The sequence below is a fragment of the Cervus elaphus genome, chromosome 12 (genome assembly GCF_910594005.1).
Source record: "Cervus elaphus chromosome 12, mCerEla1.1, whole genome shotgun sequence".
NCBI classification, from domain to species: domain Eukaryota; kingdom Metazoa; phylum Chordata; class Mammalia; order Artiodactyla; family Cervidae; genus Cervus; species Cervus elaphus.
Window position 1 is genome coordinate 48479172 of NC_057826.1, and position 19241 is coordinate 48498412.

The 19241-nt window shown below is 38.5% G+C and overlaps 1 protein-coding gene across 1 annotated transcript in view; it reads left to right on the forward strand.

Annotated features, from left to right (window-relative positions):
• Positions 1-19241, forward strand: part of LOC122704849 (myocardial zonula adherens protein) — a 117818-nt gene that overhangs the window by 71042 nt on the left and 27535 nt on the right. Inside the window, exon 11 of the mRNA XM_043919916.1 lies at positions 2303-2386. Coding sequence (XP_043775851.1) covers positions 2303-2386 — 84 coding nt within the window. The remainder of the gene's footprint in view (positions 1-2302; positions 2387-19241) is intronic.

Sequence of the window (19241 nt, forward strand, 5' to 3'; positions counted from 1 at the left end):
TCACCAACTCCTGGAGTTTACTCAAACTCATGTCTATCGAGTCGGTGGTGCCATCCAGCCGTCGCATCCTCTGTTGTCCCCTTCTCCTCCTGCCCCCAATCCCTCCCAGCATCAGGGTCTTTTCCAATGAGTCAACTTTTTGCATGAGGTGGCCAAAGTACTGGAGTTTCAGCTTCAGCATCAGTCCTTCCAATGAACACCCAGGACTGATCTCGTTTCAGATGGACTGGTTGGATCTCCTTGCAGTCCAAGGAATTCTCAAGAGTCTTCTCCAACACCACAGTTCAAAAGCATCAATTTTTCAGTGCTCAGCTTTCTTCACAGTCCAACTCTCACATTCATACATGACCACTGGAAAAACCATAGCCTTGACTAGATGGACCTTTGTTGGCAAAGTAATGTCTCTGCTTTTTAATATGCTATCTAGGTTGGTCATAACTTTCCTTCCAAGGAATAAGTGTCTTTTAATTTCATGGCTGCAATCACCATCTGCAGTGATTTTGGAGCCCAAAAAAATAAAGTCTGACACTGCTTCCACTGTTTCCCCATCTATTTCCCATGAAGTGATGGGACCAGATACCATGGTCTTAGTTTTCTGAATGTTTCAGGCTTATCTAATATATTTTTTAAAAAGAAAACAAAAATTATGTGTTCATACTGATACTTCCATTTGAAATCTAACAAAACTTTTTTTTACCTCTTTGATTTCATGTTCATATTTCTTTCTCTTACACTAAAGACTTTGGTTCCAAATGGTGTTATACAATCTATCAAATAGTTTCAAAATATAATACTAATATTACTATCCAAATTTTCCCAGTGAGTGAGAGGTTTTTTGCAATTCTTTTTATCTTTAGAATACATCCACTAAAAATATCCAGTCAAATTACCTTGTTCTAACAGTGCCTGAATTACTTCTTTTAACCAATTTGATATATAGTTAAGTTCCTTTATTTCAGTTTGTTTTCAAATTTTAGGATTCACTTTCCCCCCCTTTTTGGTTTTTATTTTTTGAATCTATAAAATGTGCTTCCAAGATTGAACCTATGTAACAAGGTTATTATCAGAAAAGTCTTTCTTCTGTCTCTTCCTTCTAATTTCTCCCTCTTCCTGTTGGTAAATATTAAGACTTGTTTGATCTTTGTAGTGTTTCTTTTTGCAAATATTCATTCATATGTCTTTAGCAGTTTTACACCAAAGCCAGCATACCATACATTCCTTACAATATACTGTATCAGGGTTTTAGAGATCTTTACTTTTTCTTGAAGGTTACAAGGAAATCCATTGTTAAGATGTACCATAGTTTACCAGCCACTTATTGATGTCTTTGTGTGTGTGCGTTTTCTAAAATCCTATGTCCAAGTCATTTCATATTTTGGCTAATGTATCTATAGGATCTATTTCTCGAAATAGAATTGCTGGGTCAAAGGTTAAGTGTAATTGTACACTTGTACTGCTTTTAGTTATTGCTAGAGTCCCTTCCATAGGAATTGTGTCATTTTGCACCAAGAGGGATTTTTAAAAAAAGGTTTTGTAAATGCTCAAATTTCATATAAAAATTGTTGGAAAATTAGTGCATTCTTCCAAATCACATGTTATTTATTGAACCCACACTCTGTTCCCTCTATTGTCCAAGGCATGGCCTGGTACAGAGCACTCTGGTTCCTGCTTTTAGGAAACCTGTGATTTGTCCATGGAGACATGATTCGTGAATGAAAAACAAATGGTAGTCCAAGATACATATAGTATAAAAACAAAGGGAAAAATCCCAGCTCAAGCCCCTGTCTTTCAGAGGACTTGCCTGCTTGCCCCAGGCCTCATGAGTCCTCAATCCTCTGAATTTCATTATTACTTTCAGTGACAGTGACCTTTTTCCCAGAGCAAAACTTTTGACACTTAGTTGAACAAATATGAATATACAAACAGGATCAACAGAGCTTAATGTTTGAAATACAGGCTGTGGCATAAATTCAAGCTGAATACATTTTTTATGTAGAGTTACATCTGCACTTCCCAAAGCATTAGTGAAGATTTACTAAGAGTTGTGTGGCAAAACAGTGCAGAAATGTTAGGCTAAACAAACCTAATGAAACAGCCCCACAACCATGTTTGATGTCCCAAGCTTACCTGGGCACAGAACCCCCCTCTCCATGGAGCACCTCATGTTAATACTGTTGCACAGAACACAGAAGAACCAATATGTAGTTTCTGTTTGAATGAAAGCCAAAGGCTTCTCTTCTAGTTGATTAACTTGTACAATTCTGCATCTTTGATTAACAATGTCCAATTTGTTTCTTTCTAGATTGAATCACTAAAGAAGAAGGTGCAGCAGAAACAACTCTTAATATTGCAGCTTTTAGAAAAGATATCTTTCTTAGAAGGAGAGGTAAGAAGCTATGTTTCTTCATGCTGGTGTCTTCCCTACCATTAAATTTTATGTTGCTGAGCCTACCGCCGACACTTAATTAAAAATATGGCTATTTCCTGGCCTTATAAAATTGATTGAAGGTTAACTGCCAGCATTGAAAATGAGGTTCTGACAGCTAGTTTTTCTTTACCATCTGACTCTCCTCATCCCCCCTTGCTACTCACCTCTGCGTTTTGGCTCCCATTTTTCTTATTCAGGAATTTTCTTAGCAAGTTGGATAGGCTGCTGCTGAATACTGATAACTCCCCACATCTGTGTTGTGCTTTATAATTTGCCAAGTATTTTCACATACATCTCTCACATGATTTTCTCAACAACTTTAAGAAAGGCAAGATGAGGTTTATTCTCTCAATAATAACAATAAAAAGGCACAGGGAAGGCAGGTGGCTTTTCTCAAGGTTACACAGTTCAGTCCCAGAGCCAGGCTGAGAGACAGACTCCTCAGGCAGTGCTCTTCTGTAACATCGAGTCAACACGCTTTAGAGGTGACTGGTTGTTTAATCACTAAGTCATGTGCTACTCTTTGTGACCCCATGCACTGTAGCTCCTCTGTCCATGGGATTGCCCAGGCAAGGATTTTGGAGTGGGTTGCCATTTCCTTCTCCAGGGGATCTTCTTGGCCCAGGGATCGAACCCACATCTTCTGCTTGGCAAGTAGGTTCTTTACCACTGAGCCACCAGGGAAGCCCAGAGGTGACTTAATTTCACTGAAAACTTCTATGATATTTAGTATTCATGACTTTATGGCCTTTTGAAAGGCATTTTAGGAATTTTGTGGAGGTTCCAGGGAAGGAAATTACAGAGTTGAAAGAACTTTAAGAGCTTAGGTGTTAATAGAAGTGGAAGCCTTCTGTTTTCTCTGAAGGCTTTTTATTAAGAACTTGGCATTGAGCCTCTTCATTTAAGGCTCTGTGAATCTCTCCTTGTCTGTGTCCCCTTTATATTCCTTCCCCCAGTGAGAGACAGCCCAGGAGAGAATGGTGAAGTAAGGACACAGGAAAGTAATGACAGTAATTAAGCTCCTAGTGTGTGTTGGGCGCTTTTACTTTCTGTATCTTTTGTATACCATAGAGGCTAACAGTGGAATCAGACTCGCCTAGGATTGAACCCTACATTCTTATTAGCTGGGTGACCCTGGAAAAGTTTCTTAGAATTAGAACCTGAGGATGATAATTGCACCTACGTGTGTCCATGTGATGGGAGTGCATAGAAAGTGGCTGGCATGCCTAAGCAATCAATCATTTTTTCTTTATTAAGAGGGATGAGTTAGATTATATTTCCTCCATTTTATAGCTAAAGAAAGTGAGGTTCAGGGATGTTGAGGAACCCGCCCAAAGTGACAATTATAAGTGAGTAAGCCTGAGCACTTAACCACCATGTTTGTAGGGGTGGTGAGCAGGGTCTTTGTTTCTCCTCTTTTGGGGGGCTGCCTATAAAGGTCATAAGCAGAAGCCCCTTATGGCCCAGAGGGACGTGAGAGCAGACTCAAAGCCCGTGGGCTCATTGTCCTGACAGCTGAGTAAGTGGACGTTCGTCCTGTCCCCTGAGTCCAAGTCTAGCTTTATGAATGGAGACTTCTGTATCGAAGACTGTCCTCTGAGATCACAGTTCCATGTGGAGGAATCACAGCTCCACAGTGAGAGTCAGAGAGCGTGTGACCTGGTGAAAGTCATGGGTCCCGAGAGAGGCTGGTTCCAGGGAGGAGATGCTGACAGGAGAGGCAGAGGGTTACCCAAGACCGTGCCCACCCCCTCCCATCTCCCCTGGCTGGCTGTGCTACCAAGCCAGCTCCCCTGCTGGGAAATTACAAAATGCCCAAGGAGGGACTGTGCTTTGAGAAGAGCCTCACACATATGTGTGCTTTTGATTTGGTAAACTCCTCTCTTCTCTTCATCTGGGTTGCCCAGACTCTGAGATGTGGGTTTGAGTCCACTAGTTTAGTTAGGAGGTGATCCCTGAAAGCCCCAGTGGGGAGAGGAGGAATGAGTCCGGGAAGGCATGAGGGCCTCTACCGACCACCTTACTGAGATTACCACTGGGGACGGCTGCTGCTCACTTGCCCTGGGTGTCCGGGGCAGATGGCGCGCACTGGCCTCTGAGATATCCTTACCAGAAGGTCTGAAAGCTGGGGCATTTGTCCATGAACTCCCATCAGTAGTTGGTTGAGGCCTGCTCTGGGAGGTTGTGGCAATTCTGGCCTGCCCTGGGCAGAGCCAACTGGCTCTGGTGGGCAGAGGAAGCCCCCCAAGTAAAAAGTCAGGAAGGCATGTCAGGAATTGGTGAGTATCCAGAGCATGTCTGCTGTGTCTATCCAAAAAGTCATTCAGAATGGCTTGAAAACCATTTCTCCTTGAGCATTTAAACACTGATTATAGATTTGGTTGATTAAACTTCCCTAAACTATTTAAATTCTACTACAAATTTAGAATGGCTAATTCCTTTTGATCATCCATCTTAAATAACAGATAAAACATATACAACATATCAAGATTTAATAATGCATTTACACTTTAACTTATTCTAAAATATTAAGTATCTTGGGTTTAATTTTATATCTTCATTGTTTGTGTTCTTGGTTTTTAAGATCTTCGAAAGGCCATTGTTTCATTTATTTCAGTGTTTTCTTAGAGTTAACCTAAATGTCATTGTGACATTTTCCAGACAGTTGCACTGATCTTTCATATCCAGAGGACAAGGAATACCTTTTCTGAGCAGCAAAGCCTACAGGATGTTGACTCTTGGAGGGACACATTCTTGCTTTATGGTATAGGACTAGGTGACTTCAAGGTGATTCAAACTCAGGACCCCTTATCGTTGGGGTTTGCTGACCTATCTTTAGTACTATTAAAAATGTGTATATTCCTTATTAACACTTTACCATTCTTTGTTGGACTAGGTAGAGACTTCACCTCTTAGGAGATGAGTTTGAGCTCTTGGTTTTCCTCTTCAGGTTGTGTGAGCGGTTGATGATGTTACAAACACACTGCTGACTGTCATCTCCTTGTTAATTGTGTGTGATCACGATGCCAGTGCATCTCTGCCTCTCTTTCCACCTGCTTGTTGTATGACCACCAATGCCAAGCAGTCCTTCCAAGGGCCCTCAAGTCCTGCGTGACCTGACTTATAGTTCCTTTTGTTATTTTTTCCTACTCACCACAGAAATAATGGAAAACAGACATGTAATTAACACTCTGTAAAAGAAACTACATGGCCTTATATATGAATGCTTTTCAGTTTTAAAGATCAATAACAAATGATAACTTATCTTATTATTGTCGTCTTTTCTTTGCTATGAAAACTTCCTTTCTCTACACTTTATATTAACTTTCCTTTTGTAGGACATCATGAACACAAGGCATTTCTCAGACTCACATTTCTTCCACAGTGATTTTCCCTTCTCTTAAGTTTCGAAGCTCAGAGTATCACAGCTCATCTGGGGAGAGAGTTCTGCAGTCCCTTCCTCTCCCGTGTAGCAGAGTTCCTGATGCCTGTGGAGTCATTCTTGCTGTTTGGCAACAGGCATTTCAGACCTGTTCCCATTGTTGTCCAATCCCAAGATACGATATGATACTGGCCTGTTTCCAAGGAGCCCTGGTTTTAGTGGAGAACTATACTGCTGACTACTTGGGCATGAGCACTGGTAGTGGGCTAAACTGCTGAGCTTATGTTAGGCCCATTTTATTTGTTTTGTTAATTTATCTTTTATTGAAGTATAGTTGAATTACAGTGTTGTGTTAATTACTGCTGTATAGCAAAGCTGTTGTTGTTGTTGAGTCCCTCAGTCGTATCTGACTCTAAAACACCATGGACTGACACGCCAGGCTTCCCTGTCCTTCACTATCTCCTGGGGTTTGCTCAAACTCATGTCCATTGAGTCATTGATGCCATCCAACCATCTCATCCTCTGTCACCCCCTTCTCCTCCTGCCCTCAATCTTTCCCAGCATCAGGGTCTTTTCCAATGACTCAGCTCTTCACATCAGGTGGCTAAAGTATTGGAGGTTCAGCTTCAGCATCAGTCCTTCCAATAAATATTCAGGACTGATTTCCTTAGGATTGACCATTTTGATCTCTCTGCTGTCCAAGGGACTCTCAAGAGTCTTCACCACCACAATTCGAAAGCATCAATTCATCGGCGCTCAGCCTTCCTTATGGTCCAACTCTCACATCTGTACATGACTAGTGGAAAAAACCATTGCTTTGGCTAGACAGACCTTTGTCAGCAAAGTGATGTCTCTGGTTTTTTAATACACTGTCTAGGTTTATGATAGCTTTTCTTGCAAGGAGCACGTGTATTTTAATTTCATGGCTGCAGTCACCATCTGCCATGATTTTGGAGCTCAGGAAAATAGTCTCTCACTGTTTCTGTTGTTTCCTCATCTATTTGCCATGAAGTGATGGGACCAGATGCCATAATTAGTTTTTTGAATGATGAGTTTTAAGCCAGCTTTTCCACTCTTCCTATTTCACCTTCATCAAGAGGCTCTTTAGTTCCTCTTCACTTTCTGCCATTAGGGTGGTGTCATCTGCATATCTGAGGTTATTGATATTTCTCTCTGAAATCTTGATCGCAGCTTGTGATTTCATCAAGCATGGTATTTCACATGATATACTCTGCATATAAGTTAAACAAGCAGGGTGACAATATACAACCTTTCCAATTTTGAACCAGTCCATTGTTCCGTGTCCAGGTCTAACTGTTGCTTCTTGATCTGCATACAGGTTTCTCAAGAGGCAGGTCAGGTGGTCTGGTATGCCCATTGCTTGAAGAATTTTCCAGTTTGTTGTGATCCACACAGTCAAAAGGGTTTAGCATAGTCAGTGAAGCAGATGTTTTTCTGGAATTTCCTTGCTTTTTCTATGATCCAGTAGATGTTGGCAATTTGATCTCTGGTTCCTTTGCCTTTTCTAAATCCAGCTTGTATATCTAGAAGTTCTTGGTTCACATACTATTGAAGTCTAGCTTGAAGGATTTTGATCATTACCTTGCTAGCACGTGAAATGAGCACAATTGTGCAGTAGTTTAAACATTCTTTGGCATCGCCCTTCTTTGGGATTGGAATGAATGACTTTTTCCAGTCCTGTGGCCACTGCTCAGTTTTCCAAATTTGCTGGCATGTTGAGTGCAGCACTTTAACAGCCTCATCTTTTAGGATTTGAAATAGCTCAGCTGGAATTCCATCACTTCCACTAGCTTTGTTCATAGTAATGCTTCCTAAGGCCCACTTGACTTTGGACTCCAGAATGTCTGACTCTAGGTGAGTGATCACACCATTGTGGTTATCTGAGTCATTAAGACCTTTTTTGTATAGTTCTTTTGTGTATTCTTGCCACATCTTCTTAATATCTTCTGCTTCTGTTAAGTCCATACTGATTCTGTCCTTTATTGTGCCCATCTTTGCATGAAATGTTCCCTTGGTATCTCTAATTTTCTTGAAGAGATCTCTAGTCTTTTCCATTCTGTTATTTTCCTCTGTTTCTTTGCATTGATCACTTAAGAAGGCTTTCCCATCTCCCCTTGCTATTCTTTGGAACTCTGCATTCAGATGGGTTTATCTTTCCTCTTCTCCTTTGCCTTTCATTTCTCTTCTTTTCTCAGCTGTTTGTAAAGCCTCCTCAGGCAACCATTTTGCCCTGTTGCATTTATTTTTCTTGGGGATGGTTTTGGTCAACACCTCCTATACAATGTTATGAACCTCTGTCCATAGTTCTTCAGGCACTCTATCAGATGTAATCCCTTGAATCTATTTGTCACTTCTAATATATAATCATAAGGGATTTGATTTGGGTCATACCTGAATGGTTTTCCCTACTTTCTTTAAGTCTGAATTTTGCAATAAGGAGGTCATGATCTGAGCCACAGTCAGCTCCTGGTCTTGTTTTTGTTGACTGTATCTTTGGCTGCAAAGAATATGATCAGTCTGATTTCGGTGTTGACCATCTGGTGATGTCCATGTGTAAAGTCGTCTCTTGTGTTGTTGGAAGAGAGTGTTTGCCATGACCAGTGTGTTCTCTTGGCAAAATTCTGTTAGACTTTGACCTGCTTCATTTTGTACTCTAAGGCCAAACTTGCCTGTTACTCCAAGTATCTCCTGACTTCCTGCTTTTGCATTCCAGTCTCCTATGATGAAAAGGACATCTTCTCTTTGGTGTTAGTTCTAGAAAGTCTTGTAGGTCTTCACAGAACCATTCAACTTCTTCATCTTCTTCTTGTATGGGGCATATACTTGGATTACTGTGATGTTGAATGGTTTGCCTTGGAAACAAACTGAAATCATTCTATCATTTTTGAGACTGTACCCAAGTACTGAATTTTGGACTGTTTTGTTGACTATGAGGACTACTCCATTTCTTCTAAGAGATTCTTTCCCACAGTAGTAGTAGATAATAGTAGATACTAGTAGATAATATGGTTATCTGAATTAAATTCACCCATTCCTGTCCATTTAATTTCACTGATTTCTAAAATGTTGATGTTCACTCTTGCCATCTCCTGTTTGACCACTCCCAATTTACCTTGATTCATGGACCTAACATTCCAGATTCCTATGCAATATTGTTCTTTACAGCATCGGACTTTACTTTGACCACCAGGCACATCCACAACTGAGCACTGTTTCCGCTTTGGCTCAGCCTCTTTATTCCTTTTGTGACTCTTTCTCTGCTCTTCTCCAGTAGCATACTGATCTGGGGGTGGGGGTGGGGTTCATCTTTCAGTTTCATATCTTTTTTCCTTTTTATGCTATTCATGGGATTCTCAAGGCAAGAATGCTGAAGTGGTTTGCTAGTCCCTTCTCCAGTGTACCAGTATAGCAAAGTGACTCAGTTATATCCTTTTTCATTATGGTTTATCACAGGATATTGAATATAATTTCTTGTGCTGTATAGTAGAACCCTGTTGTTTAAAGACCATTTTAGTAGTGACAAAATTGGGGAAAATATGTGTTTTTTTAAGATTCTGAGGTTGCACTGACATTTTCCAAATTTATCTAGTTGTTTTGCTTTATAATACAGGGTCCTGTTGGCCATTAAGAATTTCTCTTATGTTGACCTATTCTAACACCAGGAATTTTTATTCCTTGACTTTCCATTCTCTGCTTTACTATAATGATGCCAATGATGGTGTTTTAGTTATCTTCAAAAAGTTTTGGTGGACAGAGTGAGTAACCTAGTCCTGCCTGATTAATAAACTAGCTACCCTTTGTTAAGGGCCTGACTTCATACTCTGGAGCTAGATTGCCTGAGTTCCAATGTTAGCTCTGTCACTTACTAGTTATGTGGTCTTGAGCAAGTTACTTAACTGCTCTGTGCCTTAGTTTGCTCATTTGTAAATGGGAGTCCTCTGCACAGAGTTGTTAGGAAGACTAAATTAGTTAATACTAAGTGATTATAAAAGTACAGTGGCTCCCAGTAAATGCCACGTGTTTACTGTTTCTTCAATAGCTAGGTCCCAGGGACTCCTTCTGTTGTCAGTTGATTTACATTTCCTCTTTGTCCTTCTCTTCCTCCTTCTTTTATATAGAGAATGTAGATTATTTTGGTCCCTGAATTCATCATTTGTACTTTCTGGTGCAGAAACTCATTAGATTTTGCAACCCCTTCCCCCACCAGATTCTTAGAAGTTTGTGCTAGCCTGGCCCCATCAGACTAGGTTTTCATCAGCTGATTCAAAAATCTCCCCAATGCAAAACTATGCCCATTCTATTTGCTTTTTTTCTCAAATATATTTTTATTCACTCATCTCTTGAAGAAGAAATACCCCATCCCTTATTTCCAATATATTGTGCTTTATGTGTGTAGTTGCTCAGCCGTGTCTGACTCTTTGTAACCCATTGACGCCTGCCAGGCTCCTCTGTCCATGGGATTTTTCAGGCAAGAAGACTGAAGTGGGTTGCCATTTCCCTCTCCAGGGGATCTTCCAGACTCAGGGATTGAACCTGTGTCTTCTGTATTGCAGGCGATTCTTATACCTGCTGAGAAACTTTTATTAAAGTTATGAGCATCTGGCTTCATAAGGTTCATCAGCTTTCTGAAACTGAACAGATCCCATTTCATTTTTCTCTGCTGAAAATCCTAAACTTACATTCCAACTCCAAAGTCAGAGGAAAGGAGTCAGATGTCTTGGTTTTGTCCAGTCTGCATTTAACGTGTGTTGTGTGGTACATAAACCTCTCAACGTGTCCGCTGTGCATTCCTGGGTCAATCATGAATCTTCCTGTGTGACGCTGGGGCAGCAGCACCAGGCACCACGTGCAGGTTTTGTGGGACGTGCATTCTTGTTTAGAGCTTGGGCTGCAGCTCCGGCTGCTCCCTCCCTGGGGCCTCGGGAGCCGGGGAAGGAGGTGGCTGCCATTCATCTGTGACATAATTTTCCAAAAATGCCAAGAGGTGCCATGCCAGGTCCTTCCTTTCTGGAAGGCGCACAGCCTTCCAAGTTCCTGGGTGGTCTGCATTTCACAGCTCAACACAAGGTGGTGGTATTTGAGAGGAGGAAAACCCTGGAACCTGATTCTCAGTCCTAGGAGCAATCTCTTCTGCAGCCCACGCCAGGCAGTCAGCTGCGGCTGCTCTTCAGTCAGAGTCTGTGAGGCTCAGAGCAGAGGGTGTTTGCTTTCCTGTATCAAGACCTACCTTTTAAAATTATTGTTTTTAACATATTTCTGTCATCCTGCTCTAATTTTCCTCCTGTTGCCCCTATTCAGGCTCTCATCATCCTTTTTTAGGTCCTGTCAACCTTGTATTAATTCATATAAATAAAGCAGCTTTCTAAAGTGTATGGTGACAGATGTTAACTAGATATCCTGCCGTGATCATTTTATAGGGTGTACAAACACCAAATCATATGTTGGCTACCTGAAACCAACAGAATATTATATGGCAATTAAGCCTCCATTTTTAAGAAAGTATGTAATTTAATGAGTGTTGACGGTTGTATGTACCTGTGAAAGCACCACCGCAGACAGGATGCAGAACGTTTCCATCACTCTCAAGATCTATTTCCCTTTGCAGTCCATCTCCCTCCCTATTCCCCACCAGGCAACCAGGGATCTTTTTTTGGCCTTGTTTGCATTTTATATAAATAGAATTATATAGTTGTGTGCTCTTTCATGTCTAGTTAGCTTCCTTCACTCAGTGTAATGATTTGAGATATATGCATCTTATATGCATTCTTTTTTTGTGGCAGGATATTTTTTATTGTATTAAGATACCACACTTTATTTCTCCATTCCTTATTGATACACATTTGGGTTGTTTCCAATTTGGGGCTATTGTGAATAAAGCTGCTGGGAACATTACTGTACAAGTCATTATGTGAACTTAGGGTTTAATTTTTTTTTAAGTAATTATTTTAAATGAAGCAAAGATGAATATTTTTAATGATGAAAGGTACAATTCACAAAAAAGGTAGACATCATAAACTATTAGACACCTTAACAACAAAGAAACAGGCACATAAAGCAAAAATCAGAAGAAATATAAGGGAAAAGAAAAAATATATAATCATAGACATACTAACATTTCTCTGAGAATATTTTATCAAGTACAGAAAAAATAAGAATTGGGGCATCCTGAATGATGTCATTAATGATTTAAATATAACAGATTTCTATTAATTAATTTATATTAATCATATCCTAAATATATTTGAAATTTTATATCTCATATGTTATTAGATGTCCATAGGACATTTAGAAAAACTGGCAAAAAGATAAACATTACTAAATTTCAAAAAGTTAACTAAATTTCTTTTTTATGTGTGTGATTCAGTTATACATATACACATGTTATTTTTGAAATTATTTTCCATTTTAGGTTATTATAAGATATTGACTATAGTTCCCTGTGCTATACAGTAAACCTTTGTTGCTTGTTGCATATCTATTTTTTAAAATTAGAAATCTAGCATTCTATTCACACTAAGTCAAACAAGTGGAATCTAAATGTCATAAATTTTTTAGTTAGGAAAAATTTCATAAGTTTTCTAAAATATAGATTATATACATGTATGCAAAAGCTTTTCTACTATACTTGACAAAGACTTGAGAAAGAACACAAAAAAAGAGATGGAAAAATTGGGAAACATAAACTAAATGAAATGGTGCACTGAATATGAAATAGAAGAAGTGAAACAAGCTAGATAAAAGTAAAAGATCCAAAAAAAAAAAAAAAAGTAAAAGATCCTCATATAGTCCAGTTATTTTTAAACATGGCTGCTCATTAGAAATATATCTGGAGCGCTGGCAAAAACAGCAATACCTGGGCATTTGTATTTTTCAAAAAATTCCAAAATAACTCTCAAATGCATATGGTTTTTTTTTTTTTTTTTTTAGGTTTTTTTTTTTTTTAATTTTTTTTATTTCAACTACAGAGGGCAGGTCTTTATTCCCAATCCCGATCCCCCCTCCCACCTCCCTCTCCACCCGATTCCTGCATATGGATTTTTAAATGATTACAGGTTTTTCTATTAAATGGTAGTTTTGGTGATACAGAATTCTGTAATTTTTCTGTTGACCAATCATAATACAATGGTACTGAGTAATAGTTACATAATCACAATAGTGAAAGATGTTTATCAGTTTTCATAATCAATAACAAGACAAAAAATAAAAGATAATTACAATTGGAAGCCATAATGGGAACATGATTAACCTAACAATATAAAATAATTACATACAGTTTGGGGGGTCAAGCATAAGTAAGTAAAAGTGCATACATGCATATGTTTTCATCCTCTCAGCCAGTCTATGTCTTTTGGTTGGTGTATTTAATCCATTTACATTTAAGGTAATTATCCATATATATAATCCTATTACCATTTTCTTAATTGCTTTGGGTTTATTTTCTGTAGGTAGGGCTTTTCTGTTCTCTTGTTTTAGGCCTAGAGAAGTTCCTTTAGCTTATGTTGTAAAGCTGGTTTGGTGGTGCTGAATTCTCTTTAATTTTCTCTTGTCTGGAAAGCTTTTGATTTCTCCATCAAATCTGAAGGACAGTCTTGTTGGGTGGAGTATTCTTGGTTGTAGGTTCTTCCCTTTCATCACTTTAAATATATTGTGCCATTCCCTTCTGGCTTGTAGAGTTTCTGTTAAGAAATCAGCTGATAGCCTGATGGGAGTTCCTTTCTATGTTATTTGTCATTTTTCCCTTGTTGCTTTTAATATTTTATCTGTCTTTAATTTTTGTCAGTTTGATTACTATATGTATCAGTGTGTTCCTCTTTGCATTTATCCTGCCTGGGACTCTGTGCTTCCTGGACTTGGTTGATTAATTCCTTTCCCATGTTTGGGAAGTTTTCAGATATTATCTCTTCAAATATTTTTTCAGGTCCTTTTTCTCTCTTTTCCTTCTGGGTCCCCTATAATGCTAATGTTCATACATTTAATGTTGTCCCAGAGGTCTCTTAGGCTGTCTTCTTTTCCTTCTTTTTTCTATATCCTGTTCTGTGGCAGTGATTTCCACCATTCTGCCCTCCAGGTCATTTATCCATGCTTCTGGCTCAGTTATCCTGCTGTGGATTCCTTCTAGTGTATTATTGATCTCTGTTTGTTTGTCCTTTAATTCTTCTAGGTCTTTGGTAAGCATTTTTTGCATCACCTCAATCTTCGCCTCCATTCTTTTTCTGAGATCCTGAATCAACTTCACTATCGTTATTCTGAATTCTTTTTCTGAACGGTTGCCTATCTCCACTTCATTTAGTTGCTTTTCTGGAGTTTTATCTTGTCCCTTTATCTGGGATATAACTTTCTGCTTTTTCATGCTGATTAACTTTCGGTAATGTGATTTTATTTTAGTTGCTGTGGGATTGTGGTTCTTCTTGATTCTTCTGTCTACCCTCTCTGATGGAGGAGGCTAAGAGGCTTTTGTAAGCTTCCTGAAGGGAAGGACTGATGGTGGGAAAAACTAGGTCTTTCTCAGTAAAGCTTTAATCCAATTATCTGCTGATAGATGGGGTTGTGCTCCCTCCCTGGAAACTTTTTGGCCTAAGGCAACCCAGCCCGCGGGTCTGTGGGGTCTATGGTCAGGTTTTGGTGGCCTCCAAGGTTTACACCAAAGGCGACCTTCCCAGACAGCTGCTGCCAGCCCCATGCACCTCCCGCTGCCCCTGTCCCTCTGGGGAGGCCCTGGCAACCTCCACCTCCACAGCGGACCTTCCAACACCGCCAGGTGGTTTTGGTCCAGTTTCCTGTGGAGTCACTTCTCCTTTCCTCTGAGTCTTGGAGCACGCAAGGTTTTGTTTTCACCCTCCAAGACTGGAGTCTCTGGTCCCCCAGTCCTGTGGAAATTTTGTAATCAAATCCCACTGGCCTTCAAAGTCAGATTCCCTGGGGATTTCCAATCCCTTTGTCAGGTCCCCAGGCTGGGAAGCCTGACATGGGGTTCCACACCTTCACAACAGTGGGAGAACTTCTTTGGTGTTATTGTTCTCCAGTTTGTGGGTCACCCACCCAGAGGGTATGGGATTTGATTTTATCGTAATTGTGCCCCCCTACCATCTAGTTGTGGCTTCTTTGTCTTTGGATGTGGGGTATCTTTTTTTGGTAGGTTTCAGTGTCTCTCTGTTGATGCTTGTTCAACAGCTAGTTGTGATTCTGGTGCTCTTGCAGGAGACGGGCACAAATCCTTTTACTTTGCCATCTTGAACCTGAAGCCTGGGTTTATTCTTGTTGAATGAATTCCTAGTACTGGGATGGCTGGGATGTATGGTAGATAAAGATGTAACTGTTTAAGAAACTGTTTATCAAAGGAGTTTACTTTCCCACCAGGAGTTGGACTGTTCCAGTTTCTCTGCATCCTCACCCTTAATACTGTCAGTTTTTTTAATGTAGCCATTCTGGAAGGTATGTGGTGGTATCTCATTATGGTGGTATTTCTGTGGTCACCACTGATGCTGAGCATATTTTAAGTGCTTAATAGCCATTTGTATATATTATTTTTTAAAGTGTTTGTTCAGATCTTTCGCCCATTATTTTGTTGTTTTACTTTTCTTTTTTATTGTGTTAAGGGTTCTTTATGTATTTTGGATACCAGTTCTTTGTCAGATATTTGTGAACATTTTTCTCCCATTTCTTGACCCGCTTTTTCATTTTCTTAATGATACTTTTTGGTATCCATTTTTATTTTTGGTAAAGTTCAATTTATCAATTTTTTATGGTTTCTGTTTTTTATGTCCTAAGAAATCTTTGCCTACTACAAGGTTACAGAGATTTTCTCCAATGATTTCCTCTAAAAATGATAGGCGTTTTGCTTTTAAATTTAGTTTTAAGATCCATTTGGAGTTAATTGTTGTATTTTGTGTGAAGGATTGATATTGTTTTTTCACCATAGATATCCTATTGTTTCCTTTAAATGCCTCTCTATTCTGATATTGATCATTTGTCCCCTTCCACCCTTCTTTGATCAATCTAGCTAGTGTTATTAATTTTGCTGTTTTTTTTTTTAAAACTAAAATAGCTTTTGGCTTTGTGTGTTTTGTGGATAGAGAATATGATCTGTTTTCTGTTTTATTGAGGCTTTTTGCTCTGATATTCATTATTCTCTTCCTTCTAATTATTTTGGTGTTACTTTGCTCTTCTTTTTCTAGCTTCTTGAGGTAGACCTTAAGTCCATGATTTTAGACCTTGCTTCTTTTCTAATATATGCTTTTAAATCTATGAATGTCCCTTCCCAGCTCTGCTTCACTTGCAACCTACAAGCTTTAATAAGATGTATTTTCATTATCATCCAGTTCAAAATATTTTCTAATTTCCTTTGAGATTTTTCTTTGACTTATCAATTATTTAGAAGTGTGTTGTTCAGCTTCCAAATATTTGTGGTGTTCTTAGATATCTTATTGTTTTTTATTTCTAATTTAATTGTTCTGGTCCTAGAACATGCTTTGTATGGTTTTCATTCTTTTAAATTTAGTTTGACTTGTTTTATGGCTCAGCATATGGTTTCTCTTGGTTGAGTATTATAAAAAAATACATATTCTGCTGTTTTTGTGTGTGTTCTATAAATATCAATTAGATTTAGGTTGTTGATAATATTGTCTGGATTATTTATGATTTTCCTGGTTGTTGTATAACTGTTCTCTTAGTTGCTTAGAGGTGGTATTAAAGTCCCTTGCTATGGTTTCAGACTGTCTATTTAATTTTGTTTTTTACTTCATATATTTTAAAGCTCTCTTATTAGGTACATACACATTTTTGACTGTTGTGTTTAGGCATGAATTGATCTCCTTATTATGAAATACTGGTCACTACCTTTGTTCATACTCTTCGTCTTAAAGTCTCTTTTATCTGCTATTATAATTTCTGCACTCTTAAGTTTATTGTTTGCATGGTATATTTTTTTCCATCCACTTATTTTTAACTGATCTGTGTTATTTAAAGTACATCTCCTATAGACAATGTATAGTTAGGTTTTGTTTCTTTATACATTTGATATTCTTATACTGAAGTGTACAGTCCATTGACATTTAATTTTTATTGATATGGTTGGATTTAGTTCTGCCATTGTTTGTTTTCTATTTAGTCCCTCTGGTTTATTTGCTGGTTTTGTTCCCTTTTCTTGTCTTTTTTTGGACTATTCCAAAATTTTTTAGAATTCCATTTTAATTCATCCATTCATCAATTGGCATTGTGTCTTTGAGTGGTTGCTCTAGGTACTATAATATACATCATTAAGTGTTCACAGTCTACTTTTGGGTAATAGTGTACCACTTAATATAAAATGTAGAAATCTTGCAATGATAAGGTCCATTAACCCTTCCCCCTGCTGCCTGAGTTACCTTATGTATTGTATCTATATATTACTATAAACCCACAGTATATTGCTAGAAGTTTTAAGTCATATGTATTTTGGAGAAATTAAGAGAAAATAGTTGTCTTTATGTTTACTCATGTAGTATTTATTTCTGATATTCTTCACTCATTCCTGAAAAATCTGAGTTTCTGATACCTCTCTTCAGGGTGAAACATTTTTATTTAGCATTTTGTGTAGTACAGACCAGATGGGGACAGATTCACTTAGTTTTTCTTATTTGAAAATAAGGCCTGTAATTCACCTTCATTATGGAAATATATAGAGAGTTCTAGGTTGACAGTTTCCTTCATTAGTATTCAGTGTCTTCTGGTTTTCACAGTTTTTGATGAGCAACCTTTGGTAATTCAGATTACTGTTTCCCTATATATAACAGGATGACTTTCAAGATTTTTGTGTTTTTCAGTAGTTTGACTGCGATATGCCAAGGTAGGTTTCTCTTTGAATTTGTTGTCTGAGTTTGATGAGATTCTTGAATTTATATAAATTTATGTCTCTTACCAAATATGGGAAATTTTCAGCCATTCTTTGTTTTCTCCAAGAACCTGAAGTACTACCCCCCACCCTACTGCCCCCCCCCCCCATTAGTTCTTTGAATATTGTTTCTGCTCCAGTTTCTCCTTTCCTTCTGTGATTCCAGTGTCCCTATGTTAGGCTTTTAAAAATTGTCTCATGTATCATGAAGTTTCATTTATTATTTTCAACATTATCTTATCTTGATTGAATGACTTCTATTAATGTGTCTTCAAGTTTACTGACTCCTTCCTTTGGCATATCCATTCTTAGGGCAATCTAGTGATTGATCTAATTTCAGGCATTGTATTTTTCTGTTAAAAAGTTACCATTTGTTTTCTATTTATATTTCTGTTTTTTTGTTTTTCCTTCTTCATCAGTGATGTGCAGGAAAATAAGACTTGTAATTGCTTTAGAAGGTAAAGAATCTGGTTAGACCCAACTGCATCCTGCCTTGCTATGGTGTGTGATGGGTTAGATCTCAGTTCAGTTCTTTAAGCCTTGGCTTCATACTTCTTTCACTTTGCTCCACATGTACATGGTTCAGGGGTCTACTGGAGACTGCAATTGAGTTTATACACAGAATATAGAATTTCAGTCTTTTCTGACCCTTCCATTTTGGCTTCCCTCTCACTCTTGGTAACCCTTCTATCTCATAGACTCCTACTGGTTTTTTTTCCTACCAGACAGATGATCTTTCTACAAATTTTTACTGTGTTTGTGCTGCCTCCACTATGACTATTCTGCTCTTGGGCAAAGCTGCAAACAGAAACAAACGAATCACAGAGAACCCAGCCAATGCTTGTCATCTGCTCCACGTTTTACCTCCTGTCTAAAACTTACCTGCCCTTCAGTCTCTGAAGACCTCAGCTGTTGTTTGTCTTCTGTCCAAGGTTGATAGCTATTCTTTGCAGGAGTCTCTATTTTTTGAATTAAATTATTTATTTAAATTGGATGATAATTACTTTACAATATTGAGATGGTTTTTGTCATACTTCAACATGAATCGGCCACAGGTATACATGTGTCCCCCCATCCTGAACCCCCTCCCTCCCCATCCCATCCCTCTGTGTTGTCCCAGAGCACTGGCTTTGGGTGCTCTGCTTCATGCATCAAACTTGCACTGGTCATCTATTTTACATATGGTAATATACATGTTTCAGTGCTATTCTCTCAAATCATCCCACCCTCGTCTTTTCCCACAGAATCCAAAAGTCTGTTCTTTACTTCTGTCTCTTTTGCTGCCCTGCATGTAGGATAGTCATTACCGTCTTTCTAAATTTCACATATATGTGTTAATATACAGTATTTGTGTTTCTCTTTCTGACTTACTTCACTCTGTATAATAGACTCCAGGTTCATCCACCTCATTAGAACTGACTCAAATGCATTCCTTTTTTATAGCTGAGTAATATTCCATTGTGTATATGTCCTACAACTTCCTTATCCATTCAACTGCCGATGGACATTTAGGTTGCTTCCATGTCCTTGCTATTGTAAAT